A 27706-nucleotide genomic window follows, 5' to 3' on the forward strand; every position below is an offset into this window, starting at 1 on the left:
CAAGTACTGCAGAGCAAGACGGTGGACATCAAAAAATGCCAGGATCGCATCAAGAGCACGATCAGTGCTCTCAAAGCAACACGAACAGATTAGACGTTCACTGGCATTTATGATGAAGCAGTCCAGGCAGTCGGAGAACCAGTGTCCCGACGTTTTCGTCGTCGTCGCGGCTGGGATGACCTAGAGCAGGGGTTCCACGAGCAGCGCCGAGAAGGAGAGGAGGACGCTGTGGCATCTTACAGACGTCTGTACTTCCAGATTGTGGATGGCATAGCATTGCACGTGACCCAGAGGTTTGCCGATATGGAGCACCTGAGCTTTTTCCGCGTACTGGAGCACACATCCTTTGCGTCTTTCAGCAAGCCTGCTTCATTTCCCACCAGTGAACTTGCTCAGTTGCTGAAGACGTATCCCTTTTTTGACGAGCAGAGGTTGAGGAATGAGCTGCACACGTCTGTACAACAACACGTTGTTTCACAAGCCACCTGGAGACTTGCTACAGCTCCTTATTGAGGAGGCAGGGCACACTCTCCGAGATCTACAAACTGCTGCAGCTCATGCTCACAATACCAGCCACCAGCACATCAGCAGAGCGCTCGTTTTCCTGTCTGAAAAGGATCAAAACATACCTGAGGAACACATGTGGACAGGACAGACTTGTGAACCTAGCGAAGATTTCCATTGACTCAGTAGTTGTGGAGGACCTGAAGGCCAAAGGGAATTTCTATGACAAAGTTATGGACCACTTCGCCACCATGAAAGACCGGAGAATGGCCTTCCTCTACAAATAGGGTGAGTAAAATACACACCTTCTCCCGTTGCGGCTCTAATGTTTCCTGAACTTATGGGTAAAGAAGCAACGGTGATTGACCGTACTAAACACCTTATCCATACTATGGGTCTGTGAAATGCTAATGAAATCAAAAGTATTTATTAAGCACATTTAATACAGTGTGCAATTATTTATTTATGTTTTTGTTAAAATGCCCACCGTTTTTATTTGTATGCCCACCGTTATTTTTTTTTTTTTTGAGGATGGACACTGGAGTTTCAGCGGCCCTCACAACCCCCACCAACCACCAAACCCCTTTCAAGTGTGAATATTGTATATAGTTGTATTGTATATAGTTCTCTGCAAACCTATGGTGGCATCATGCCTTCAGTGTGCATATATTGTATATTGTTCTCTGCAAACCTATGGTGGCATCATGCCTTCAGTGTGTATATTGTATAGTTCTCTGCAAACCTATGGTGGCATCATGCCTTCAGTGTGCATATTGTATATAGTTCTCTGCACCTATGGTGGCATCATGCCTTCAGTGTGTCTTGAACAACCACACAAGGTTGCCCGTTTATATGAATTTTGTTGATGTATTTGCACTTTTAATCTTGCTGAATTCTACAAGGCAAATTAATTAATTTAAAACTTAAATGGGGTCGTTCCCCGGCCCCATTTAACCACTGTCGCAGACATGAATAATTGTGTGCTGTCATGAATTGTGACCCATCGGGGATTGCGACCTGCTGCTTGTGGACTCTGTGATGATTGCAGACATGAATAATTGTGTGCAAATACAGATATGAGGACGATAAATGACATGAAAACATTTGGTTTGGGTTTGCCTAATTTTCCCTGCATTTACAGTGTGGGCGCAGAATTCGACAGTGCGCTAGATTGATTGATCGTTGATTGCGACCTGCGTTGCTTGTGGACTCTGTGATGATCGCAGACATGAATAATTGTGGCATTAGTTCATATTTATTTCATAAACGGCAGTAAAAAATAATAATAACGGTGGGCATACAAATAAAAACGGCCATTATAAACAAAAACATAAATAAATAATTGCATACCGTATTAAATGTGCTTAATAAATACATTTGATTTCATTAGCATTTCACAGACCCATAGTATGGATAAGGTGTTTAGTATGGTCAATCACCGTTGCTTCTTTCCCCATAAGACGCTACAGTCAGTAAGACGCTTTCAAGAAAGAAAGTATTGCCCGGTGTCACAAAACGAATGTACCCATTCCGAGTCTAGCTTCAAACTCGTGCATGATGCAGAAAATGTGCTTGTTCTGGGTTGTCTTGGTGTTGTCTTTTAAGAAGTGTTGAATAGTTAACATTGATTTTGGCCTAGTTTTACGAAAAGGATGTATATCAAATACTGTGATTGTGTGAGGTCGTGTTACACGTGAACATGAAACTTGAAATAGCCGACAACCGCGCTGTCGATTCTTTGACCATTTAGCGGCTTGTGCATTTCGGTCGGGGAGGGGTTGTATTTATAATAAAATGTATAATTTAGTGAGATGTTTAGGAGGACTGTGTGTGTGTGTGTGTGTGTGTGTGTGTATGTGTGTCTGTGTGTGTGTGTGTGTGTGTGCGCGAGAGAGAGTGAGCGAGCGCGAGAGCGAGAGAGCGCAGGACACAGAGAGAGAGAGAGAGAGAGAGAGAGAGAGAGAGAGAGAGAGCGTGTGTCGTGTCGGTCAGATTACCGGTGTGTGTAAATCCTGGTAAATGACCAGGCGCTCAAATAGCTGTTGTAGTTGCATTAACTACATCCAAGCTGAAACGTACTATTTTCTCTAAAGGCTTGGCCTCACTTGGCTTCCTCAAAAAAAATCCCCACGCCACGCCACTGCGTTAGGCTGAAATAAATTAGCATAAAGCGAGTACATACAATTTCGGCTATTTCAGATTCTTCAGTTCAATTCCTTTTACATTTCTGCAATTTTAGCAATGCTTTGCACTTTTCATTCAGCTGTCAAATTATTTGTTTCCAACCATTTTTTTTTTTTAATGGTGTGCATGTTTACATTGTTTGCTCCATTTAGACTTTTGAACTCTGTTCAAATCCCTTCACTTGATTTAAGCCATTTAACGTTTATTTATGTCTTAATCTATATTTTTATTAAAAAAAAAAAAAACTTAAATGCAGAACTGGGATCGGATGTGAGGCCTTCTATACGTTTTTTTATTTGACAATAACATATTCATTTTTTAATATTTAAATAAATAATTGCCATATATGGAAGCAAAACATTGACATAATGCTTATAATTTTAAAAGCCATTGAATTTGTATATGGAAATATAAACACCTTTGAAATCCTAACATTGTTCATCATACTGTGAAAACCAGGTCATCTGAATGTATTTGTTTTGAAATAACCTTTTAAATTAAAGTATGGCATTTGAAGTTGTAAAAAGAAATCGATTTCAATTCATTCATTTTTCAATGTCCACTTAATGAGATACACTAATTCAAGTTGCAGATATACAAAATATGATGTTCAATACTCATTTAAAAGTTTCAAGGTTTTTAATTTAAAAAAAACTGAAGCAGCCGGGGATTCCAAGGACAGGCCTAAGCAGCCGAGGCTGACTATTCAATTCAATTCAATTCAATTTTATTTGTATAGCCCTTAATCACCATTACAGTCTCAAAGGGCTTAACAGGCCAAATATTTATGACACCCCCCTTTACCCAAGCCCCCACAAGGGCAAGAAAAAACTCCCTTGAAATTAGCAAGGAAGAAATCTTGAGAAGAAACGCATAGTAGGGTATCACTTCTTCCAGGGATGGTCAGGAGTGCAATGGGTGCCATAATTGACATACAGGTAAATACATGCACTTCATGTTAAAATGGTGATGTGGTGCTGGCCGGTTGACCATGAGGAGAGTCCAGGCATCCAGTCCAGTCACCGCAGAATGCTAGAACAGACACAATAGTGAATTAGAATGGAAAAGTACACAATGGGAATGTATACTGTATTAACAAAAGCACAAACAAACAGAGTGGTCTTCACTTCGCATCTGTCGTTTTCACACTCCTCTGTTTCAAATGCAAGATTGTAGAGGTGCGTTTTGAGCTTTCCTTTGAATAGCTCCACAGAGTCAGCTTCCCTGATCACTTGTGGCAGCCTATTCCATAGGAAGGGGGCTCGATAGGCACACGCTCTCTGTCCTTCCGATTTCTTTTTAACCTTCGGCAGTGAAAGAAGGCCAGCTCCCGAAGACGGGAGGGACCGAGAAGGACTATAAGGAATGATCAGGTCCTTCAGGTAGGATGGAGATAATCCATGCAAGGCTTTATAGGTTAGCAGTAGCACCTTAAAGTCCTATCTGAAAGTTATTGGTAGTCAGTGCAGAGAGGTGAGAATAGGTGTGATATGATCAAACCTTCTCGTTCTGGTCAGCAGTCTAGCTGCAGCATTCTGTACAAGCTGTAGACTTTTTGTGGCTTTTTTTGGTAGTCCCGAGAACAGTGCATTGCAATAATCCAGTCTTGATGAAACAAATGCATGAATCAGTGTCTCTGCATCCGCTGCAGATAACATTGGTCTGATTCTTGCAATGTTTCTCAGATGGATTCTTGCAATGTTTCTCTAGTTATACTTCTAACATGTTCGATGTTCGACCCTGTGGTTTAACAAAAAGCACAGGGTCGAACAGGACACCAAGATTTTTGACAGATGCACTCTGTGGGATGGCGAGGCCATCCAACTACAGTGAGACATCCTCAAACTCTCTCCGGTCCCGCTTCGAGCCGATAATTATCAGCTCTGTCTTCCCAGTGTTAAGCTGTAGGAAGTTTTGTGACATCCAGCCCTTCACCGCAGCCAGACAGGACTCAACCCTCTGGATCTGGGCCGAGTTCCCTGAATCTACAGGAATGAAGAGCTGGGTGTCATCCGCGTAGCAGTGGAAACTAATTCCGAAGCTGCGGATAATGTCGCCCAAGGGAAGCATGTAGATTGCAAAAAGTAATGGACCAAGGACCGACTCTTGTGGTACGCCAAAGTGTAGTTTGCAGTGCTTTGATTCTGAACCCTCATGGAGCACGAATTGGGTTCTATCTGTGAGGTACGATTCAAGCCAACCAAGAGCCGTACCCCCGAAACCAACATAGTGCTCAAGATGGTGTAGAAGAGTGCTATGGTCGATCGTGTCGAACGCAGCACTCAGGTCCAGCAGCACAAGCATTGAGCTTGTATTTTTATCCAAAGCAAGAAGGATGTCATTTACAACTCTTGTAACAGCAGTTTCAGTTGAGTGGAAATTCCTGAACCCCGACTGGAAAGGTTTGAAGAGATTGTTCCTCGTCAGATAATCAACGATTTGCTTTGCTACAATCCTTTCCTGTACCTTGGACAGGAAGGGCAGGTTCGATATAGGCCGATAGTTCCTGACTAATTCAGGGTCTAGGCCAGGCTTTTTGAGTAGCGGTTTTATCACCGCAGCCTTGAAATTGGAGGGAATAATTCTTGTTGAAAGCGAGAGATTCATAAGCGAGAGGATTACAGGCCCCACCGTGGGAAGAAGTTCTTTGAGAACCTTGGAAGGGAGAGGATCCAACCTACAAGTTGTTGGTTTCGATGCCTTTATCACCTTTTCAAGTTCCACCAGAGGAATTGCCTTGAACTCCAAGAGAGTTGCGTCAGAGTTCCCCATCCTACTGGGCAGGACCCCATCCTACCCCGCAGGATGTGTAGGACAAGCTGCACGGCAAGCATCAATATACCCTCTAATCGATTGACTCTTATTCTCAAAGAAATCCATGAATTCACCTGCCACGATTGAAGAACCTACTGTCTCAGTCTGTTTCTGAGTCAGACTCTTCACCGTGTCAAAAATAAACTTGGGATTGTTTCTATTCAAGTTGATGATACTGGAAAAGTAGGCGTTCCTGGCAGTAGTCAGCGCACCCTTATAGGTGAGCAGACTGTTGTGCCATGCAAGATGAAAGACCTCAAGTTTAGTCGAGCGCCATTTGCGTTCAAGGATTCTGCAGCTTCGCTTCAGGGTGCGCGTTCCTGCATTAAACCAGGGAGCTGTTTTTTTCAATGATCGTTTTTTAATTACGAGCGGAGCAACTGAATCAATGGCAGCAGACAGGTGTTGAGGTCATCAGTAAGGCACTCCACAAAACCCCTATAGTTACAAAGCGGAGCAAGTGAACAGGGTAACTTATCTGCCATCACTGTAATGGTTGCAGGTGTGATGTGGCGACAGCTGAAAGTAGCCTGCTGATCGTCGCAGGGGCAGGATACCACCACCTGGAAAGTGAGCAAAAAATGGTCTGATAAAGCTGAGGTGTAGGGACAGACCACTAGCTGTGAAATGTCTGGACCGCGGGTCAAAACAAGGTCCAAAGTGTTTCCACCGGTGTGGGTTGGGTGCTGGACGAGCTGTTTGAAGCCAAGCGTATCTGTAATGGACAGAAAAGCCCTTGCGAGGGCATTAGATGGGTTATTCACATGAATGTTGAAATCCCCAATAAGCAAAATATTGTCTGAATATGTAGCCAGATCAACTGCAAAGTCAGAAAACTCATCAACAAAAAGTGAATACGGTCCTGGGGGACGGTATACTACAGCTAAAACGAAAGAGTCTGGAACTCGTTTCGCTTGTCGGGGAGCTGAGGAGCAGAACGCAAGCACCTCAAAGGATCTGAATATATATCTATTCTTTGGCTATAAATTAAGCTTAGAATTAGATATCAGGGCTACTCCACCACCTTTCTTAACTTCTCTAGATACTTGGGCGCTAATGTAATTGGAGGGAGTAGCTTTGTTTACTCAACAACTATTTTAACTCTGGTTGGTTTCTCCAGATTGCCCACCCTACATATAATCAGTGTATGTAGCAGACCTGGGTATTTTTTCATTTTTCCCAGTAATCATCAGGGGTCATCCATTGGCTCCCAGTGCTCCCAACCCATAACCTGCTATAACCTCATCTTATTTTATAACGTTAGGTTATAAAATAATCATTCAATAATGATGCGTTTAGAAGTTTGTGCTCTAAAAAATGAATGGATTAAAAACACAACGCCAAGAATAACTCTTTGATATTATCAAAATAAATTTTATTCTAGAACTGGGGATTTGAGTGAGGAATAATCAGATCAGCATTCTGCAGATTCTGCAACCATGTATGTGAAGAGAAAATAATACAATATTGGTGAGGGCAAAGAAATACAAAAGAATCAGAAAACTTGTATTGACATCGACGTGTTATAAATCCATTGAAATTGGGATTTAATATTTTTGAGTACATAACTACAAATGAAATGAGATACAAACTTATTTGTGTAAAGAGTACAAAATATGTATGCCCCATTTTTATGACATAGCAAAGATAGAATAAGTACTTCAGGTAGGAACAAAAAATAGCAAACGCACTTCAATGCAGTGTAAAAGGCTTATCTAAAAATCTTACATTATAAAATACCATTCCACTGCCATAGACTTATGAAGTAGTGCCTCTGTGGTATGGTCCAAATCACCAGCAACCATTTCAAAGCAAAAATTCAAAATACTTCAGCACAGTAGAAAACATTTTTTTAGATGTATCATTTTTTTTAACTAACCTTCTTTAAAAAGACTGCAAGCAAAACTTCTGAATGTTTGAAAACTCCCGGCATTGACCAATTTATTTATTCTATGATTGACGTTGGATATGAAGCTAGGTCTGCAGCAGCCCAAGATGAGGTTAGTCCAGCATGACCAACCCCAAAATAAAAGGTGAGAAAAGCCCAGAGGCCTATTCACCTTCCGTCTGTCTCATCTTGTGCTGCAGCTCAGACGGTATGTGGCCATCAGAGGTGTCCATTCATGTAGTTCTTCACCATAACTTAACCAAAGGCTCAGGTTTTTTTAAGCAATGACTGTATAATGGTATTTTATAAAGAACCATTCGACATGGTCAAGATCCCACATGACTGATGGATCTAAATAACACAGACTCCATAGCTTTGCCCGTCTTCGAAGAGTTATGCAGGATGCCTTGTTAAAGTGTGATTCACGCACACACACATGCAAATGTCACATTTAAGGTAATAAAACACAAGTCTTCCTCCACATAAACCACAAAAAAAACAAGCCTGCTTCAAATCACAATCTCTGGAGATAGAAGTAGCCAATAAATCTGTCCTCAAAACGTCCTAAACGGCGTCTATTATAGAGCTTGTTAATGCTGGGCAACCACTTTTCTCCTCATAAAAAGCAAGCAAACAAAGGTTATTTTGGGTGTGTTCACAGAGTTAAACATTTAGACATTCAGTCATTCAGCCAAACAAGATGGACAGGCATTCAATGCAAAGAGTAGAAAGTCATTAAACCCATTGTCAAAGCACTGAACACGACGATGTCATCCATCCAGCTGTAAGATGTGTGAAGTGAAGGGCGACTCCAGCTAGGCCTCTTCCTAACACAGTGTTATGGCGACCCTCCGCACAATACTGGGAGTCAAACGCTTCTGATTTAATGAAAAAACAATGAGGCAAAAAAAGAAGGTAAAAGCGAGAAGATTGCCGACAAACAAAAAGGTCCGATTATCGTTCTGCACCCCAAGCAACAAGATGCAAGTGGTGGCGAGATAGGGCACTAATGACTACCCAATACTGATTACACATTTTAGCTGAGTGGTTATATAGCTGTGTTTCCCCCGAGTTCAGAGAGGCAGCATTGAGGCGGACACCAGCACAGCCCTCTGTGTGCAAGAGCAGGAGATACAGCCCTACCCCCCGCCCCTGCTAACAGGGGTGACAATAAGGCTTCAGACAGATCGCCAGGTGAGACATCTCTTCCCCCCACCCAGCAGCATGATGTCTGTTTGTGCATTCTGTTCATGTGATTGTGTGCGTCCGTTGGAGATATATAAACACCTTCAGAGATAATCGGTCGGTTTGGGAGATTTTAGCTCTTTAGCTGTTTATTAACCTGTTCGATATTGAAACACCTGAAATGCAGTCTTGTTTGAGCCGGGCAAGAGAAAGAAAAGAAAAAACAAGGGCCCATGGCGCATGGCCTCACTGCCTTCTTAAATTGGTTAGAATAAATCAAAATGAAAGATCAAAAAGGGACAAATTCTAAAACAACCTTTTGCCGTGCTGCGTGATAATTTTAAAACTACCAAAAAAGTATGTTGAGTGTCATTAGATGACCCCCCCCCCCCCCACTAACTACCAGCTAACTACAGCGACTGACAAATTCCTCAACAACAACATCCACAGGACAAGTTGGCTTGTGCAATATGCTCACGCCAACACAAAACAAATACAAAAAAATGAAATAACATAGCATTTATTTTACAAAGGATTACAAATTCCTTACATTTTGGTAGGGATTTTTAAAGTCTGCTCATTGTGAGATACTGATGGGATCTCAAACTGCGTCAGGGCCAACCAAACACAAACGCATGTCCGTGGAGTCGCATATTGTTGTACTCCATGACTCGACAACTTTGCTTGGTAGGAGTCCTTTGCTTTGCTTGGGGGGGTGAGAGTGTGTGTGTGTGTGTGTGTGTGTGTGTGTGTGTGTGTGTGTGTGTGTGTGTGTGTGTGTGTGTGTGTGTGTGGCGGCTGATGGCACTACAGCAGTGTGTGGGACAGGGAGAGAGACAGTCATTTTGGCTATGTACACATTCACAGTCGGTCCATGGCTCCCTCAGACCAGCGTCATTTTCTCAGGTCAAGTACACACACCTGTGGAGACAGGAGGAGAAACAGCCTTAGTCGCCCACAAGTGGCATTGACCGCTTTCAACCGGCCTTGATATCTAGTGCCTTTAAGCCCATTTGTTCCATTCAATTACAATATTTATCCCTTTTACAAATATTGAAGAAATTACCAGAAAATTAATCTGTATAAATTACATGTCAAAGACAATTTAAATATTCATTACATTTAAAAAAATGTCAGACAAAAACAGAAGTGAATTCAACAATAGGAATATTTAGGGTGCAGTGTGTAGAATATATTAGCATCTAGCGGAAGACAGAAATTGAATAGAATATTCATAAGCATGTTTTAAAAAGGTATACATGTAGCATTCCTGCATAAATAAATCTATCATATATATAATGTTGAGGCGCGTTCCCAGCAACGCGCCTCAACATTATATTGAGGTGCGTTGAGCAGCGCTCCTAGCCTAGTACATTAGCAATTGTTCCCAACAATGTGCACAGAGAAATCCAGTTTTATTTAAGGTAACGGTACAAAACATATAAGTAGGTTGAATGTCAATGACGTCATTTCCCTTGACCTCGTTGGAAAGATGACCAAACAATAGAGACCTAATTTACTAATATTGAGAAAGTTGTGTGTTGTTGTGATACAATTGCACACCTTCGTGTTATTAAAAGTAACCTATTACATACCACAGTGCAAAGTAAACATTGACTGGTAGTACTGAATGCTATTGAGATGAATGATAAATACATATAACGGGGGAAAGGGATGCAAAATAAAGCATAAAATCAACCTGAAGAATAAGAAAATAAACCGACTTGTGTTGCATCAAACCCTGCCTCCTCCCTGCTCTTATTCATCAGCCATATCAGTCTTCTGACCGAGACTCTGCTTGCTCGCCGAACCTCACTCACCCAAACTATTCACATCAACCTCCAGTTTCTACCCATTCATTTATTTAGTTTCTACACATTAATACAGTTTCTACGCGTTAATTAAAAATGAATAATTATAGGTATATGAATGCATCTCACCACAATGGATACAATAGGACTCTTTGCTGAGAAACGTAAATAGGCTGTTACCTTTGCCATGGACCACAACATTTACAGTGACTATGACAAACATACCCCATTATTATTGGTTCAACTGATTTAATTGCAGGCTAGAGCCGTCAAATCGATGTTGTGTGATTATAATTAATGTTGCTTTTTTCAAAACGGAAATACCTATTGGCACCTTCCACTACAGGCCAGTACAGCCCACAGTGGTCCTTGCTGAGGGGGGGTTGAGGTGGGTGTAATTCGGTTCAATCTGCCACCTTACCTCTAGTTGCTGCTACATTCTACACACCAGACGTCTCATGAATGTCATTTTTCTCAGAGGTTATATCATCTCTTGAAGCGTTTCTGGTTTCTAGAGGCAATGTTTCATTTTATTTTTGACAACGTTTTCAGAATGTCGAGTGACTAACCGATCCGTCTGAAGCGCTGGCTCCTACTTTGTCTCCCATGGCGTTCCAGCACACCTCGAAAATCCCCCCGGTCCCGCGGTAGCTGTGGACCAGAGCCCCCGTCTGAGGGCAACACACACGGCACCACAATGTTAGCACCACCCGGTGCAAGGAGGGTCCTGATGCACCGAGCTGCTATACTTTGATTAACCACTTATTTATAAACCACAGACGTCTTATCACGTAAGGAGACATGCAGAGTGTTTGAGGACTGAGACAGACTGAGAGACACTTCTGCCCCTGTGACAATTAACCACTAGCTTAAGCAGATATATAAAAGATTCCCTTTCATTGCATCCAAATGTGAACCTGAACTTTGAACTTTTGGGGCTCAAGGTGAACAACATTTGAGTCCAATTTATACCTTTATTATCAAAGTTTACGATCTTGAGTTTATGAGTAGCATTTCCCAATTGATTTATCTTTTTATTAATGATATCATACGGTCTGTTGATCCTCAGATGGACCGTCAAAGGTTATATTGTGATTTATGAGCACTGGAGAGTCAGAGGATTGTTTCCCTTCTTTCCATCAGATCCGGTGGTCAATGCAGCTGGTGTCCAGATGTGGAAGGTGGCGTATTTACCTGCGTGTTCCAGATGTGGACGCACTTATCGAAGGATCCGCTGGCCAGGTGGCGCCCGTCGGGGCTGAAGGCCACGCTGTAGACAGGCTCCTGGTGGCGGGTCAGGGTGTGAATGCACACCCCGCGCTCCACGTCCCACAGACGCACCGTGGAGTCGAAGGACGCACTGGAGGAGGAAGAGGAGGAGACGGGTTAGAGGAGGAAGAGGAGGAGACGGGTTGGAGGAGGAAGAGGAGGAGACGGGTCGGAGGAGGAAGAGGAGGAGACGGGTCGGAGGAGGAAGAGGAGGAGACGGGTCGGAGGAGGAAGAGGAGGAGACGGGTCAGAGGAGGAAGAGGAGGAGACGGGTCAGAGGAGGAAGAGGAGGAGACGGGTCGGAGGAGGAAGAGGAGACGGGTTGGAGGAGGAAGAGGAGGAGACGGGTCAGAGGAGGAAGAGGAGGAGACGGGTCAGAGGAGGAAGAGGAGGAGACGGGTCAGAGGAGGAAGAGGAGGAGACGGGTAAGAGGAGGAAGAGGAGGAGACGGGTAAGAGGAGGAAGAGGAGGAGATGGGCTGGAGGAGGAAGAGGAGGAGACGGGCTGGAGGAGGAAGAGGAGGAGACGGGCTGGAGGAGGAAGAGGAGGAGACGGGTTGGAGGAGGAAGAGGAGGAGACGGGTAAGAGGAGGAGACGGGTTGGAGGAGGAAAAGGAGGAGACGGGTTGGAGGAGGAAGAGGAGGAGACGGGTTGGAGGAGGAAGAGGAGACTGGTTAGAGGAGGAAGAGGAGGAGACGGGTTAGAGGAGGAAGAGGAGGAGACGGGTTAGAGGAGGAAGAGGAGGAGACGGGTTAGAGGAGGAAGAGGAGACGGGTTAGAGGAGAAAGAGGAGGAGACGGGTAAGAGGAGGAAGAGGAGGAGACGGATTAGAGGAGGAAGAGGAGGAGACGGGTTGGAGGAGGAAGAGGAGGAGACTGGTTGGAGGAGGAAGAGGAGAGGGGTTAGAGGAGAAAGAGGAGGAGACGGGTTAGAGGAGGAAGAGGAGGAGACAGGTCAGAGGAGGAAGAGGAGGAGACGGGTAAGAGGAGGAAGAGGAGGAGACGGGTAAGAGGAGGAGACGGGTAAGAGGAGGAAGAGGAGGAGATGGGCTGGAGGAGGAAGAGGAGGAGACGGGCTGGAGGAGGAAGAGGAGGAGACGGGCTGGAGGAGGAAGAGGAGGAGACGGGTTGGAGGAGGAAGAGGAGGAGACGGGTAAGAGGAGGAGACGGGTTGGAGGAGGAAAAGGAGGAGACGGGTTGGAGGAGGAAGAGGAGGAGACGGGTTGGAGGAGGAAGAGGAGACTGGTTAGAGGAGGAAGAGGAGGAGACGGGTTAGAGGAGGAAGAGGAGGAGACGGGTTAGAGGAGGAAGAGGAGGAGACGGGTTAGAGGAGGAAGAGGAGACGGGTTAGAGGAGAAAGAGGAGGAGACGGGTAAGAGGAGGAAGAGGAGGAGACGGATTAGAGGAGGAAGAGGAGGAGACGGGTTGGAGGAGGAAGAGGAGGAGACTGGTTGGAGGAGGAAGAGGAGAGGGGTTAGAGGAGAAAGAGGAGGAGACGGGTTAGAGGAGGAAGAGGAGGAGACAGGTCAGAGGAGGAAGAGGAGGAGACGGGTAAGAGGAGGAAGAGGAGGAGACGGGTAAGAGGAGGAGACGGGTTGGAGGAGGAAGAGGAGGAGACGGGTTGGAGGAGGAAGAGGAGGAGACGGGTTAGAGGAGGAAGAGGAGGAGACGGGTTAGAGGAGAAAGAGGAGGAGACGGGTAAGAGGAGGAAGAGGAGGAGCCGGATTAGAGGAGGAAGAGGAGGAGACGGGTTGGAGGAGGAAGAGGAAGAGACTGGTTGGAGGAGGAAGAGGAGGAGACGGGTAAGAGGAGGAGACGGGTTGGAGGAGGAAGAGGAGGAGACGGGTTGGAGGAGGAAGAGGAGGAGACGGGTTGGAGGAGGAAGAGGAGACGGGTTAGAGGAGGAAGAGGAGGAGACAGGTCAGAGGAGGAAGAGGAGGAGACGGGTTGGAGGAGGAAGAGGAGGAGACCGATTAGAGGAGGAAGAGGAGGAGACGGGTTGGAGGAGGAAGAGGAGGAGAGGGGTTGGAGGAGACGGGTTGGAGGAGGAAGAGGAGGAGACGGGTTGGAGGAGAAAGAGGAGGAGACGGGTTGGAGGAGGAAGAGGAGACGGGTTGGAGGAGGAAGAGGAGGGGACGGGTAAGAGGAGGAAGAGGAGGAGACGGGTTGGAGGAGGAAGAGGAGACGGGTTGGAGGAGGAAGAGGAGGAGACGGGTAAGAGGAGGAAGAAGAGGAGACGGGTCAGAGGAGGAAGAGGAGGAGACGGGTCAGAGGAGGAAGAGGAGGAGACGGGTTAGAGGAGGAAGAGGAGGAGACGGGTAAGAGGAGGAAGAGAAGACGGGTTGGAGGAGGAAGAGGAGGAGACGGGTAAGAGGAGGAAGAGGAGGAGACGGGTTGGTGGGGAGCTGAACTCGCAGCGGAGAATTTCAACAGAGATGGAAAATTAGACTTGTTTGGGACAGTGTTTCCTGTCTGACACCATCAGTAGGGAGCAGATGTTCGTTCGTATGCACTTTTTCTTTTTGATCAAAGTGAGTGAATCTTTCCACTAATCAATCTCCCTCATCAATATCAACACAGCACTTCCGATGAGGACTGGTATGAACATGGGCCACAACAGATTATTAGGTATAAATAATGGAATCTAGAAAAAGGGGGCCGTATTCACCTCGTGGCCATCTGTCATTCAAGATGGCCGACAGGTGACCGAGGCTTTCAGTTCACCCCACCAAACCAATGCATGGAACAAAGTTGGCCTCCAGGTCAGTGTTCCTGAGCTCCGGGAGGACTCTACAGTTTCCCCACTACCTATCAGCAAGCTTCACTGCACCTGGCCAGCATGAGGTTGGCGCTGGGGTTGTTGGACCCGGGGCCCGTTGGGCTCCACTTGATGGTGTAGATCTCCTTGCTGTGGGCCTGGAGGTCGTGAACACACATGTCCTGCTTCATGCTCCAGATCTGTGGAGTAGCAGACAGGGATGAGGAGACAAGGCAATGTAACAGCGCCATCTGGTGGCTTCTATGGCACACTGACCTACACTTCTTGCACAATAAAAAAAATATATATATATATATATATCAGAGACTGTGAGATCCGTGGCTGGTGAGGCACTGACTTTTTCAGAGTCATATTTACAAATATATGAACCCAATTGTTATATAGTACCGTCCTTGAATCATTATCTTCCGTGTTTGCAGTCAGAAATGTTTTTTTTTTAAATAAACAAACTGATGTAGTGCACTTGACTGCTTAAAAGAAGTTAACGGAAGCATCCTGTAAACACTGGGCTCACGCATACGCCCCCTTCAGTGAGGCAGAGGTACTGGCTGCCTCATTTCATGCTTTTTCAGCGTGGTTTTATGTCAGATCAGCATATTTAGTCTTGTTGCAAGACTAAATATGTTATACACATACATCAAATATATTAACTAGTTTAAGTAAAGTGCGATCATACAATAAGTGTCTACAAACATTACATTGGTGACAACGGTGAAAAAGCAAACTGGGTTGAGCGCATGCGCTCTTCAGCGATTTTGATAATAAAAATGATTTAAATTATTGGAATCGTACATTAATTACATTTAGACCACAGATCAGTAGACAAATACAAATATAATACTTTTTTATCATAATTATTTTTTTCTTTTCATGATGACAAGTGAGGCTCTGCCTCACCTTCCTCCCCTGACTGCACGTCACTGATATATATGTGTGTGTGTATTAAAATTGTGCCTCACTTGTAAGCGTCTTCGTATAAAAGCGTCTGCCACATGACTTACTATGAACGTACATACGTGTGTGTGAGATGAAAGTGTTTAAGAGTATGGTGCCATGACACCGACCCAAAGCTGCTTGCTTACACACACACACACACACACACACACACACACACACACACACACACACACACACACACACACACACACACACACACACACACACACACACACACCTTGAGGGTCATGTCGTCCGAGCAGGACGCCAGCAGGCTGCCGGTGGGGTCCCACTTGATGGCGTTGACCTCGTTCTGCAGAGAAAAGATGGAGGGAGAAATGGGAGGATAGGTACATGAACAAGTAGGTACGATTTAAGAGCTGATATTTGAGTTTAATTTGTCAGAAATGGCCGAGCCATCCAGCAGTTGAGAGAGTGAGAGAATATCTGCTCCTGCCTGTCTGAGCCAATCTAGAATCACAAAGGCCCCTGGGTTCTTTCTGACCAATCACGAGGGCTCCTGGGTCCTTCTGACCAATCATCTCTTCCCTGATAGATGAACTACTCTGTGTGATTTCTCTTTGGGTGAATGGAGCTAGTCCCGCCGTGCAAGTTCATCAAATCTTTGAAGAGCAATCCTAGGGGATATTATGGTTTAGCATTTAGTGTTATAAAATAAATACATAACTGTAGAAATGAAAAGGAAAACAATCAATTGATAAAAACTAGTGTTGAGGTGCCATCCAGGCAGAGGTCCAAAATAAGCCAAAACAGACTACACAACATTTGGATTCTCAACAGCTGTACATTGCCAAAGAGCAAGGCCTGATCTGATTGTAAGGTCTACAAGGTGTGGAGATGTCAGGTGAACTCTGGCTGGAGCTCCACAGACGGTTGAGGGGTAAAGGTGTGGCCGTTCCAGTTCAGTTGGTGGTATATCGGAAAAGGATATTGCTATCTTACAGGGCTGAATAGGCATCATTCATGATAGTTCTTCTATGTTATGTGGCCAAATAAAAAAGCCAAGCCTTCACCTCCCCTCCCACCCCCTCCTGCTGTGGAGTGTGATGCAGCATGGGAACACAGAGCACCGACTTAATCAGAGGAAGAGTTTGACGAGAAACCCTAGGGTTGGCAGCGGTTTTTTTTCACAGCCCTTTTCCCAGCAGAACAATATTAAACGTGTTGCAACAGGTTTGTTGTAAACGTAAAGACGAGTAATCTTCAAAGTCTGCGTGTCAATCTCCCATTCCTTCATCAACACAGAGGAAACTAATGACATCGACTGAGACAACGAGCATTGAAGTGTCAAAGGGAACAGAGCTCCTCAGAGCTCTGTTCCCTCCTCCCTCTGCCCGAGGTTGGCAGCACCATCACCCAGAGGGTGCTCACCGTGTGTCCCTGGAAGGTCTTGACAGGTCGGTCCTGGCCCAGCTTGCACACGTGGATGCACATGTCAGTGCTGCAGGAAGCAAACGTGTTGTTGCTCTGCCAGTCTACGTCCAGGGCCGGCGCTGATTGGGTGGGGAAACAGTGAGTGACAGTGATTGATTGAGTGACAGTGAGTGACAGTGAGTGAGAGTGAGTGAGTAAGTGATTGAGAGATAGATCGTGCTACAACTTTGAAATACAGGTATGCTAAGCTAGGTAAATATTAAATATTTAAAGGACCTGCATCAAATACAGTCTTCAGATTAAAGTCTAATTCCGGCGAAAATCGAACCCAGGGTCTTTTTCGGCCACTTTTTTCATTGATAATCAAGTATAGAGTGTGCCCGGAGCAATGGCAGCCCAAATGGCTTCAATGTTATTGGCTAGGGGCACAGCAAACGTTTCCAAACCTTTTTATTTAACCACTAATATTGCTCAAAATAGCACCAAACCGGTGCAGTTCCATGACTAGGGTCTCTACACATAAAACTAAGCATCAACAACTTAGTAAGCGACCGGGCATTTATTAAAAAATGTTTTCCTATGCTACTTTTCCACGGACAGTACAAGCTCAACTCGCCAGGACATAGAGCGGCATGACTTGGGTTGGTTCCAGGCACGTCGTGTTTCCATCTCAAAAAGTACCTCTTCAACGTGGGCGGGTCGCATGGTTTGCAAAGCATGCATGCGCGAAACTGTGCATGATTATTCACCAAACACATAAACAGACAGGGCTACACACAGGAGCATCACCACCAGGTCACGGTCCACGGCGTGTTCTTGTGCACTGATCTTGTGGTGTTCAATAATCAATCACTATTGTGGACTGAACGCTGATGCTAGTATTTTAACATGCAGGTGTTGTGCCGAAAATGGAATCCCCGTCTGAAGTCTCTTATTTCATCTGCGCTTTCTGCGAGTCACATCGTGCATACATATATCTTACGTTGTGGGTCTCCTATAAAATGTGACACCGCTTTCTGTGACAAGTTGCTCATCTTGTGATGAAATAATATAAACACTGCTATAAACTATAAACCCTCTTTTCGTCAGAAGAAGAAATCTTACATGTCGCTTTCTGTGATAGGTGGCTCATCTTGTGACGATATGATATAAACACTGCTATAACCTGGAGAGGGGCTGCGATTTCAGAAAGGATTCCATTTTTCGGCACAACACCTGGTGTCGGTTGTCAGGCTCGGACGTCGCGCTCGTCCAGTGGCGTCATCAGTGGCCAGCAGCCTGTTTATGTCGCACAAAAGTACCGGTTCAGCTCTCATGGAACCTCAACGGAGGTGAGACTAAAAAAGTACCAGGTACCAGATTTTGGCAGTGGAAACGCAAAAAAAGGCGGGCCGACTCGAGTCGAGGGGAGTTGAGCTGATACTGTTGGTGGAAAAGCGGCACTAGTCTGTGCCTTACCGGTAGGTCCATGTTTCCAGGAAGTCCACACAAGTCAATAACCAGCTACCGTAAATAACATAATAGAGGCGCCAGCAAATTTAAAACAGCCATGTATCAAGAGGGGAGATTGTTAAGCTAAATTTGTTGCTCGGGGCAAGCTCAATACTCGATTCTCAACGAAATAAAATGTCTGGAGGGCTTATTTTATGCGTCTTCATACCGAAAATACTGGGTTCAATTTTCGCTGAAATACCACTTTACACAAGAGGGTGACCAATAACTTTAACGACTTTCAACCTAGGGCTGGGCATTATATCGGTATTTTAACTATATAGATATTTTTTCAAACAAGAACGAGACGCTATCGTCAACAGCTAAATAGTTCATTTGCGTTGAAATTAGAGAAAAATTAAAAAAAAGCCCTTCCGAGCCGCGCCTGCAGCCTGCTATTTCCTCACTCTGCTTATCTATCTACGTCCCGCTCTGCCTCCGGTTCACACAGTGTTGCCAGATTGGGTCAAGTTCCCACTAAATCTGGCAATACTGGCTGCAGCGGGTTGGTCCCAGGGTTGCCAGATCGGGCGGGAAATCTTGCCCAATCTGGCAATGCTGCTCACACACACTCTGCCCTGGCCCCGCTCTTCCACTCACATCACTTTTTTAAATCCACTTCAGCGCGAAACATGGAGTCCGTCAAATGCATTTGCCACATCTTGCTCCGACTGTTTTTGACTGATTTATTTTTAAATGTTTAGCTACCCTGGCCTGCACCCAAATTTAGGATTGACTTTGCTTCAGCAAGGCAGGTTAACGAGTACAGCAATGCAGGCAGGCTAGAAATTAAAGCAGAAATTGGAGCGCGGCAAAGGCAACTATGTTATTGTGTCAACAAATATCGATAATAGCCGATATATATCGGCTTTCTGCTTGAAAATATTGAGATATGACTTTTGGTCCATATCGCCCAGCACTACTTCGACCCCGGGTTCTCACCTGAGTGGAAAGGAAACTGCTGCTTGGCCTCCCCAGTGTGAGCGTCCCAGATGATGGTGGTCTGGAGAGGACCAACAACACATGGATGTGATAAACACGTTTAATAATAACATGAGCCTTCGTTTTAGGAGCAGAAAGTCACAGACCTCAGCACAGCACACTAGGATGTGACCAATCCTATTCAGCTGTTGAATCTATTATGTCCCAATTATTTAGTTTAACAGACAATTTTAGTTGTACATTTTTTAACCACAATGTAATTCAGTTTTATTTTTATAATTTCTATTTATTTTTTAGAAATTATATAAATAACACTTTGTATCCTTTACCTTGTCTACACCTGCACTGAGGATGAAGTTTCCTTTCTTGTTCCACTTGAGGGCGAATATCGGCCCTTTATGCTGTCCCAAGGTGCTGGCCAGGTTCCCTACGGTACACACAGCAGGTCATTCCTCTGCCCATGCCACTGGGTCAACTGAACGGTCTGAGTACGGGAGGGGAAGGGTTTACCGTCTTTCGTCCAGATTCTGGCAAAGCCGTCATAAGATCCCGTGGCCAGCAGGGTGCCTTCGCTCTAGAACCAGAGAACCTTCTGATTAATGTTCAGCTTACCATAATACTGACATGGTCAGCTCACTTTCATATTCATATTTAATCATTCACATTTTGGGCCAAATTAATATACGATTTTTTTTATTATTATTATTAGTTATATAACCTGGAAATCTACTTAAGAACTAGCTCTATAGGTCAATCAATGCGGCTGTGATGACAATTTTAAGCTAGACAGGGAATCAATTTATGTTGTAATTTATTTATTGTCTTTGCATCTTTTCAGCGATATGATTCGCAGCATGAATCAAATTAATGAACGGCCTCCGTGTCTGTCTACCTCCCTACCCAGCTACCTGAGCGCACTCTGCCCTTTACTCATGTGCATGACCGCAGTCTTCCAAAAGGCTAGGCAGGCTGACTGCTGAAGCTAGCCAGCTTATCATGTTGGGCAAGAGGCTCAGGAGGAAAGCCTGAAAGGAGGGCTGGGATTCCTTCGGTTTGATCGTTTAAAGATCAAGCCTACACTGGCAGGTTTTTCCAAACAGCCTACCCTACCAGTAACATCCATTCAATGACAAATATGACCTCATGCAATCATTCCTACCACGGCCGCTGAGTGGCGCTGCTGGCAAGCCTTTGAGTTGAACGCCATCCTATTAAAAGCTAATCAAATAATCATTTTAGATTTCCAGGGGGCGTCATCAATGGCCCCAGACCCCAATGCCTCTGGACGACATTGGATAGGCCTAAAACTAATCAGAGCAATGAAGCGGGCGACGCAATACTGAGCAAAACACAAAAATAAATCTTCTCAGCAAGAACTTTAAAGCGGGGTCGTTATTCAAGACTGTTATCCACAACATGGACGGACACACACACACACACACACACACACACACACACACACACACACACACACTCACGTTCCAGTCGAGCGAGGTGACGTCTTTGTTGCTGGGGACGTCCTGGCCGCCCTCCCGTATGCAGTGCCTAAGGACCAGCTGGGTGGAGCCCCCTGTGCTGGCCTCACTCAGGTTCCAGATCCTCGCCGTGGAGTCTCCAGAGCTGCTCACACAACCACAACACAAACACATGCTGAAAATAACGCCAACTTTCTCTGCTTCTGCCAAGTTACCAAGTACAGTGGGAAAAATATCGAGTCATCATTTGGAAATCTAATTATGAAGAACAGAAGAACATGCACGAGGAAACACTCGGAGAATAAAGAGGAAGTGAGGGGATGAAACGGGGATGCTGACCCTGAGGCCAGAAGGTCGTTGACCGGGTTCCAGGCACAGATGAACACCTCCGACTCATGGCCCCGCAGCACCATGGCCTTGCTCTGGGGGATCTCCACGTCCCGCTCCACCTCCATCATCTCCCCGTGGTGGTCTGCGCCAACACACAGGGTACACTGCTCATCACCCAGCATTCAGTGATCAATCAAACGCCATCCAACAGGGAATTCAGAGACAGGCATTAGGGAGAAGGCAGGGTATGGTCATCTAGCACTCTGATAACTACAGAAGTGTGCGGACGTCGGGAATCGAACTCAGTACATTCGCCTGGGAGTCGACCATGAGCAACTACAAACTCTACCCTGTCCTTACAAATTGTAATGCAAACAAACGTGTGTGTGATCAATTGTAATGTTGACTATAGTATATAGTAAAGTTGGCAAACACGACAGTCTGTTAAATAAAGTACACACTTTAAAATGCTGCTTATGCTTACTGATCCGCCTCAGATAACGACCAGGGAGAGGGACATTTATCTGTTCCCATTTCCCTTTTGCATTTCAAGGCAGCAGCCAAAAGAAGACATTAGTCTGAGGGCAGACAGGCTTTGGGGGTACAGGGTGTCTTCATATCGGTTTGGACCAATCATGTTGCTGGGGGCTGAGATCTATAAATACTGTGTAGATTGAGATGAACACTGTTATACACACTAAAATCCCCATCTGAAATCTTGTTTTCTTCAGTGGAATTTATAATTTAAAATAATAATAAAATATTTATTATTATAAGAATATAACGCTGAAACGATTAGTTGCTCGAAAACTACTTAATCTGATCGTAATTTAATTATGAATGGATGGTTTTGGATGGCCTCATCAACATTTTCCACAAAGGGACCAGCAGCCCAAGGATAAGAATTAAGTCCCACACCCCCGCCCACCGATCCACCCAGAAACCACACCAAGCCACTTCCTTACTGGCTACACCGTGGCCTCCGTTCTCCTCCCCGTTGGGAGCACCCTCGCCGTTCTTTGCGGCCGGCTGGCTCCCTGCGGTACTCCCGCTGGCTGCGGACAACGCCACCTGCTGCTGCTGGGCTTGTTGCTGCTGCTGCTGCTGTTGTTGGGCCAGCTTCTCCCTGTAGGCCTGCTGTCGCGTCTGTACCACGTCGGGCATCACCGCATCGATCAGTGACAGCGACTCGATCGGTCGCCCATCGAACAGCGTCCCATCCTGCGTCCAAGTGTTTAGAAGAAGAAGGTGGGCGGGGTTAGTGTACAAAGTCTTCTTCTGGTTGGCGAGGTTAGCGCCGTATTGACCCAAATGTCGGCGTCACTGGGTGATGATTTAATGACTGCTGTGAAGTCATGAGTTGGAATGTGGGGCGGTTGGCGTTAAGGGAGGAATCCTGGAGCCTGTGGCAGTTCAAGCTGCATTATAAGAATGTTTAATCTCCGTTAACTGGGCCAAGTAACAAAATGCTAATCAGGTTAAGCATAAAGATCACGTCCAGGTCTGCTTTTCTAATTTAAACCAAAGGCAGGTTTGCCTGGGAGCTTTCATTGACAGGAAAGGCCTTTCTGCAAAGGCCCCTGGACACAGAATAGACACTGTATGCCGCTACTTCAAAAGAAGAGAAACAGAGGGGGTGGGGGAGCTACGGACCTCGTTGATGCTGACTTCGGCCTCCACATACTGCAGGCCCTTCTGGATGATGGAGATGAGCGCTGCCGGGGGCACCAGGGCTCCATTGATGTTGGACTGGCTGATGTGGCTCTCTATGCCAAACGTAAACGCCGAATGGGAGAAGCCTGGGAGGGGTAAGGAAGCCCAGAGATGGTGATAGACAGGAATAAGCAGAAGGAGACAGAGGGTGGTGATAAAGATGATCTACAGTCCCCATAAGTCCATCTATTATTAATGACGCATGAACACATGAGATATGAAGGTTGAAATGCAGATCAAAGCCCCTTTCTGATCTCTTGACGGTATGATTATTGGGTGAACAGCGACGATCAATTCTTCTTCCAAGCAGGTGGTTCCTACCTGACTCCTGCAGGTATCTGTACACCAGGAAGTTGACCTCATCACTGCTTATGCTCATTGTTAGTCCTGGTGGTTAAACCATGTGCCAGCGCTGCATAGGAGCCTGGGTCAGAAAAGAGAGAACCACTAGAATTAGAACATATACAGATAAACATACATTTTCATTTTTAGACATATAGTATTAAACACAAGCAAATGACTTTAAGGCAGAGGCTTGCCTTGTGTTTGTGCATATGTTGCGTTTGTGAGTATATGCGTATGCGTCTGTGTGTCCAGTATTATCAATATCTTAAAACAGAGTCGAGGAATTACAAATGGCTGCTGTGGCAGATTATGTAAGAGTATACAAATACAGCATGCAAGACAAAACTGTACATAGTGATATAGAGAAACGGGACGAAACGACTGAAGCTAATGGAGGAGACACTAGACATAAAGCACTGTCAAGACAAAAGGCAGTGGTTGTGGGGGACAGCGGGGCCATGCTGGCACTGGGGAGGGGATGAGATCCAATTAATAGCTCACAACTGGAAGTAATTACTGGGCCTTTGCTCAAGAAGGAAGTGGGCGCTGGAGGAGCACGTGGATACACCAGGCTGTATGCACAGTCCGCCAACACACCGTGGATACAGCCTGGTGTTTTGTAAGGCAGAACCAGGGACGGTTTAAAAAGGACTGGTGGAAAATAAACAAGTGGCTGAGTTTGAATGGAGGTCCAGGAGCGTCATAATGGACAGTTGTATAGTCAGAACTTTCCCCTCTCCACTCTGCCTCCTAACAGCAGAGAGCCACTACTTACGGCTTTGCTGGCAACTTTTGGTGAGAATCAGGCCAATAATACAAAGATGAGAGATAAATTAAGTCAGTGAACAAGAATATTGAAGAGTTTGAGAGGCTATGAATTAGACTGCTGCTGTTTGTTGATGCAAAAATATTAATTTATTTTTTATCAATGTATCAGAGGGTTATACCAGAAGGGACAGGCCATTCAGGAACCACGAAGGGTTAGGCCTCTTGCTCAAGGATGCCTACAGGTAGACTGGAGACACGGCTCCAAACCCAGAACATTTCTGCTGGGACACCCCAACTACGATTCATTCCTTGGTCTATATATGCTTAGCATCTTGTTGACTGCTAAAGTGTAAGTCCAAGAACACAAAACCATGAAAGAAGACCCCAAGCACATTGCTCGAGAGCTAAGGCAAAATCAGCCATCAGCAGCTTCAACCAGTGCCAACTTTTACGAAACCGGTTCTATACCTTAAGTGTTTGTAAGAGGCTGAATGCATCCATTCACGCAACCATCACCAGCAACAATAGTCCGAACAGTGAGAAAACAGGGCAGCCTAGTCCTCATAGTAAATAAAATAAAAATAATAAATGGATATAAAAGTAGTATCTAAGAGGCCATCTGTTCAGCGTATTCCCCTTCCCCTTCTCCTATTATTGTAAGGACAAACTTGACCCCAACTTGACTTTCACAAGTAAGACGTGCTGGCGCCCCCATTTTGAGCTGCAGGCCTACATTCCACCATAGCGAAACACAGGGACGTACAATACATGGCAATTCAGCCCTGTGAACCCTGCACAAGACCCCTTCCCCCATCACAACCTTACAGTGGGTTGGTGTAAAAGTCCAGTCACGCACGGGCAACGTGTGACTTCATGCACTGAGGCTCTCACCAGGGACTAGGCTGGCTTTCTATTTCCAAACACACGGCTCCTGTAGAACACCATTAAGACACATGGCAGCTGGATGAGCCAAGGCCATTTTGTTAACCACTGCCACAACACCATCACACCACAGACTACCACCACCACCATTGACTACTTCAACCCAGTGTTTCCCCCAGCACTGTATGGTTAAGGCGGCCGCCTTAACAACAATAGGGCCCCGCCTTGACTACCAATGTATATATATATATATATATATATATATATTTTAAAAAATATATATATATATATTTATTCATTGTTTTTCAAGAAATATTTTTTCATCATTTTGCATTAACAAAGCAAATTAAAAATTAACCCCCGCCAAAAAAAAAAAATCATAGTTTGACGTAAACAAATATGTTATTGGATTTAAGAAGTATTGCATTGCTTCCGCAAAAATATTGGGTTTTAGTGTCCATAGCAACGATCTGTTATACATAGCAGCGGTCTGCTATTCTGAAATAACAGACCATGGAACCCGCCATATAGTGACCCATTGGAATTACGAATTCAACAAAGATGTGAAATGATAATAAGCTACCCATGTGATCAGAGGTCTTCAGAGGTCCATCATGGGTCATGTGGTCCTGAGCGGGAATTCTGGAGCCCTGGAAGAAATAAATTCAAATAAAGTATGCTATTTTGGATTAACTAAGCAGGTTAATCTTATAAATAATACATTATCTACATGTCAGGAATATAATATTCCGTTATATGTAGCCTATCCCCTATTTTGCAATCTCGGTGGTTCAAAACATTAACATATAAAATGTAGCAATAAATACCATTTACATTGTATGTTTTATTTATTATGGGGTTTGAACTGTCATCCAAACTTGGTCAAGTAAAAGCCGATTTGGTACGAGGTGATTCAAATGAAGGCAATGGTATGTTGTGCAAAGGCTACTATGCACCGCACAAGCTAAAAACAAACAAAACGTCGAGGGACAGTAGGATTCATATCGTAGATATGCTACTCTAACTACTACAGTAGCATATCTAATACTGTAATAACTGAGGTCGGGATTTGAATGAGAATTCTGCGTTTTAGAATAAAAGAGCTTTAGTTTCATCTTACTGAAGCGCACCTTATTCATCCACGATGTAATACACACCAACATCCAATTATTATTTTTTTGCCCACAGTGGCATGGAGCTTACAGTGGCTAACAGTAGTGAATCGAATGCCCATCCCCCGCACAAGGCTGAGTGAATGGAGAAAACCAGCGTGCTCTCCCAGCCTGTATAGGCGGATGAGATGAAGGTTTATGTTAGCTGGCTCTTATTGAAACATGTCGTACAAACGGCCGTATGGAGAGGTAGAGATCTTTAATTTAGCCAATGGATACAAACACGTGCCTTAACGTTATAAGACGCTAGTCCATATGATGAGTCAATGACTGAGGAACTTACACCGGAAAACAGTTTGACTAAAACAACAAATTCATTAATTATTATATCCAAAGAATACTTATTTAAATGTAATTGTTTCGGATGCTTTCTAAAAACACCGATGTTTGATTGATGTATTTCCAGATACTGTCGGGGTCCGGGGTATCGTTAGCCCGTAGCCCCGTGTTCTCAGCTAGCTGCTAGCTAGCGGCCGCCCGTCATCAAAACACCTCGTTTACCTCCACCCTTTAACAAACCTGAGCTATGCCCATTCCCACTTCTCTAAATCGATATACTCCGAATAAAGTTGACAAAGACATCAACATATCCAACTACAATATCCTCCACTAACTAGTCAGCCTTGAAAGCCCGCTTACAGCTAGCGTGCACGGGAATACTAGCGAGTTAAGCTAACGACAGTGTTTTTGATATCCCCTACCTGCTTGCATAAGATCTTTCAATCGACGATTTCTTCTGTGTTCCTTTTTATTACATCAAACCATGTTATCCACTTCTTTCGATCGCAAAATTAATTGTATTCGCATAAAAATTATTGATAATATTAAAGCTAAAGAGCCAGGCGGTAAGAAGCTAACGACGGCTTCAGATGCTCGGCACAGAGGAGTGACCTGACCCGCAGAAATGGGCTGCCTGTGACAGTAGCCTACTGTATTGAGGTTGTCTGTGACAGTAGCCTACTGGATTGAGTTTGTCTGAGACAGTATCCTACTGGATTAAGATTATCTGTGACAGTAGCCTACTGATTTGAGGGTTGTAGTGACGGTAGCCTACTGTATTGAGGTGTTCTTTGACAGTAACCTACTGGATTGAGGTTGTCTGTGACAGTAGCCTACTGATTTGAAGGTTGTCAGTGACAGTAGCCTACTGTATTGAGGTGTTCTTTAACAGTAACCTACTGGATTGAGGTTGTCTGTGACTAGCCTACTGGATTGAGGTTGTCTGTAGCCTACTGATTTGAGGTTGGCAGTGACATTAGCCTACTGGATTGAGGTTAACAGTGACGGTAGCCTACTGTATTGAAGTTGTCAGTGACAGTAGCCTACTGTATTGAGGTTGTCTGTGATGATAGCCTACTGTATGTAGGTTGTCTGTGACAGTAACCTAATGTATTGGGGTTGTCTGTGACAGTAACCTAATGTATTGGGGTTGTCTGTGACAGTAGTCTACTCTATTGGGGTTGGCAGTGACATTAGTCTACCGTATGGCGGTTGACAGTGATTGCATTTTTTTTTTTGCCAATTGGGATATAAGCTCACCCAAAGCTATTCCAACTGGTTGCCATATAGTTATGATTTATTTTTATTTTATATTAATTCAATATATCGATGCGCAATGACCAAATATGTTATGCATGGCCTCTACCAAATAGGAAACTACACTGACAGCGCGCTGCAAATGCATTCCAGCTGAAATATAAAATGAAAAATAAAAACGACTATCTTTGTATAGTCCGTTTTTTACCCTGTTCGATTACACGTGAAAGTGACAAAAATTGTGTCCCATGGTCTAAGCGGACTTGACAAATCCAATGTAAATGTATG

At 44.7% G+C, this 27706-nt stretch overlaps 1 protein-coding gene across 3 annotated transcripts; it reads right to left on the minus strand.

Moving 5' to 3' along the window:
• Positions 1–9079: 9079 nt before the first annotated feature.
• Positions 9080–26752, minus strand: LOC307086182 (F-box-like/WD repeat-containing protein TBL1XR1). 3 transcript variants are annotated; one of them, XM_079751310.1, is made up of 17 exons: positions 26584–26752; positions 25914–25993; positions 25294–25360; positions 23037–23139; positions 22656–22801; positions 21968–22223; positions 21012–21144; positions 20676–20817; positions 19708–19771; positions 19527–19624; positions 19198–19258; positions 16762–16883; positions 15608–15682; positions 14485–14612; positions 11581–11746; positions 10956–11057; positions 9080–9496 (listed from the first exon to the last, which is right to left on the minus strand). In XM_079751310.1, the coding sequence occupies exons 4-17, from the start codon at positions 23092–23094 to the stop codon at positions 9470–9472; spliced, it is 1578 nt and encodes a 525-aa protein (XP_079607436.1). In that variant the 5' UTR covers positions 23095–23139; positions 25294–25360; positions 25914–25993; positions 26584–26752; the 3' UTR covers positions 9080–9469. The 3 variants fall into 3 exon arrangements, with proteins under 3 accessions (XP_079607436.1, XP_079607435.1, XP_079607437.1); XM_079751309.1 differs by lacking the exon at positions 25914–25993; XM_079751311.1 differs by lacking the exon at positions 26584–26752 and having other exon boundaries at positions 25841–25925.
• Positions 26753–27706: the final 954 nt, after the last annotated feature.

This window comes from Pollachius pollachius (genome assembly GCF_949987615.1).
Source record: "Pollachius pollachius genome assembly, chromosome: 14".
Lineage (NCBI taxonomy): Eukaryota > Metazoa > Chordata > Actinopteri > Gadiformes > Gadidae > Pollachius > Pollachius pollachius.

Bases quoted from the DNA above. Each gene is read 5' to 3' on its own strand.
- LOC307086182 (XM_079751309.1), bottom strand. From the start codon at position 23,094: ATGAGCATAAGCAGTGATGAGGTCAACTTCCTGGTGTACAGATACCTG. The intron at 19,772-20,675 runs GTGAGTGTGTGT...CTCTGGTTCTAG, and splicing joins TCACCTCGCTCGACTGGAAC to AGCGAAGGCACCCTGCTGGC. The intron at 19,625-19,707 runs GTAAACCCTTCC...TGTGTACCGTAG, and splicing joins CAGAATCTGGACGAAAGACG to GGAACCTGGCCAGCACCTTG.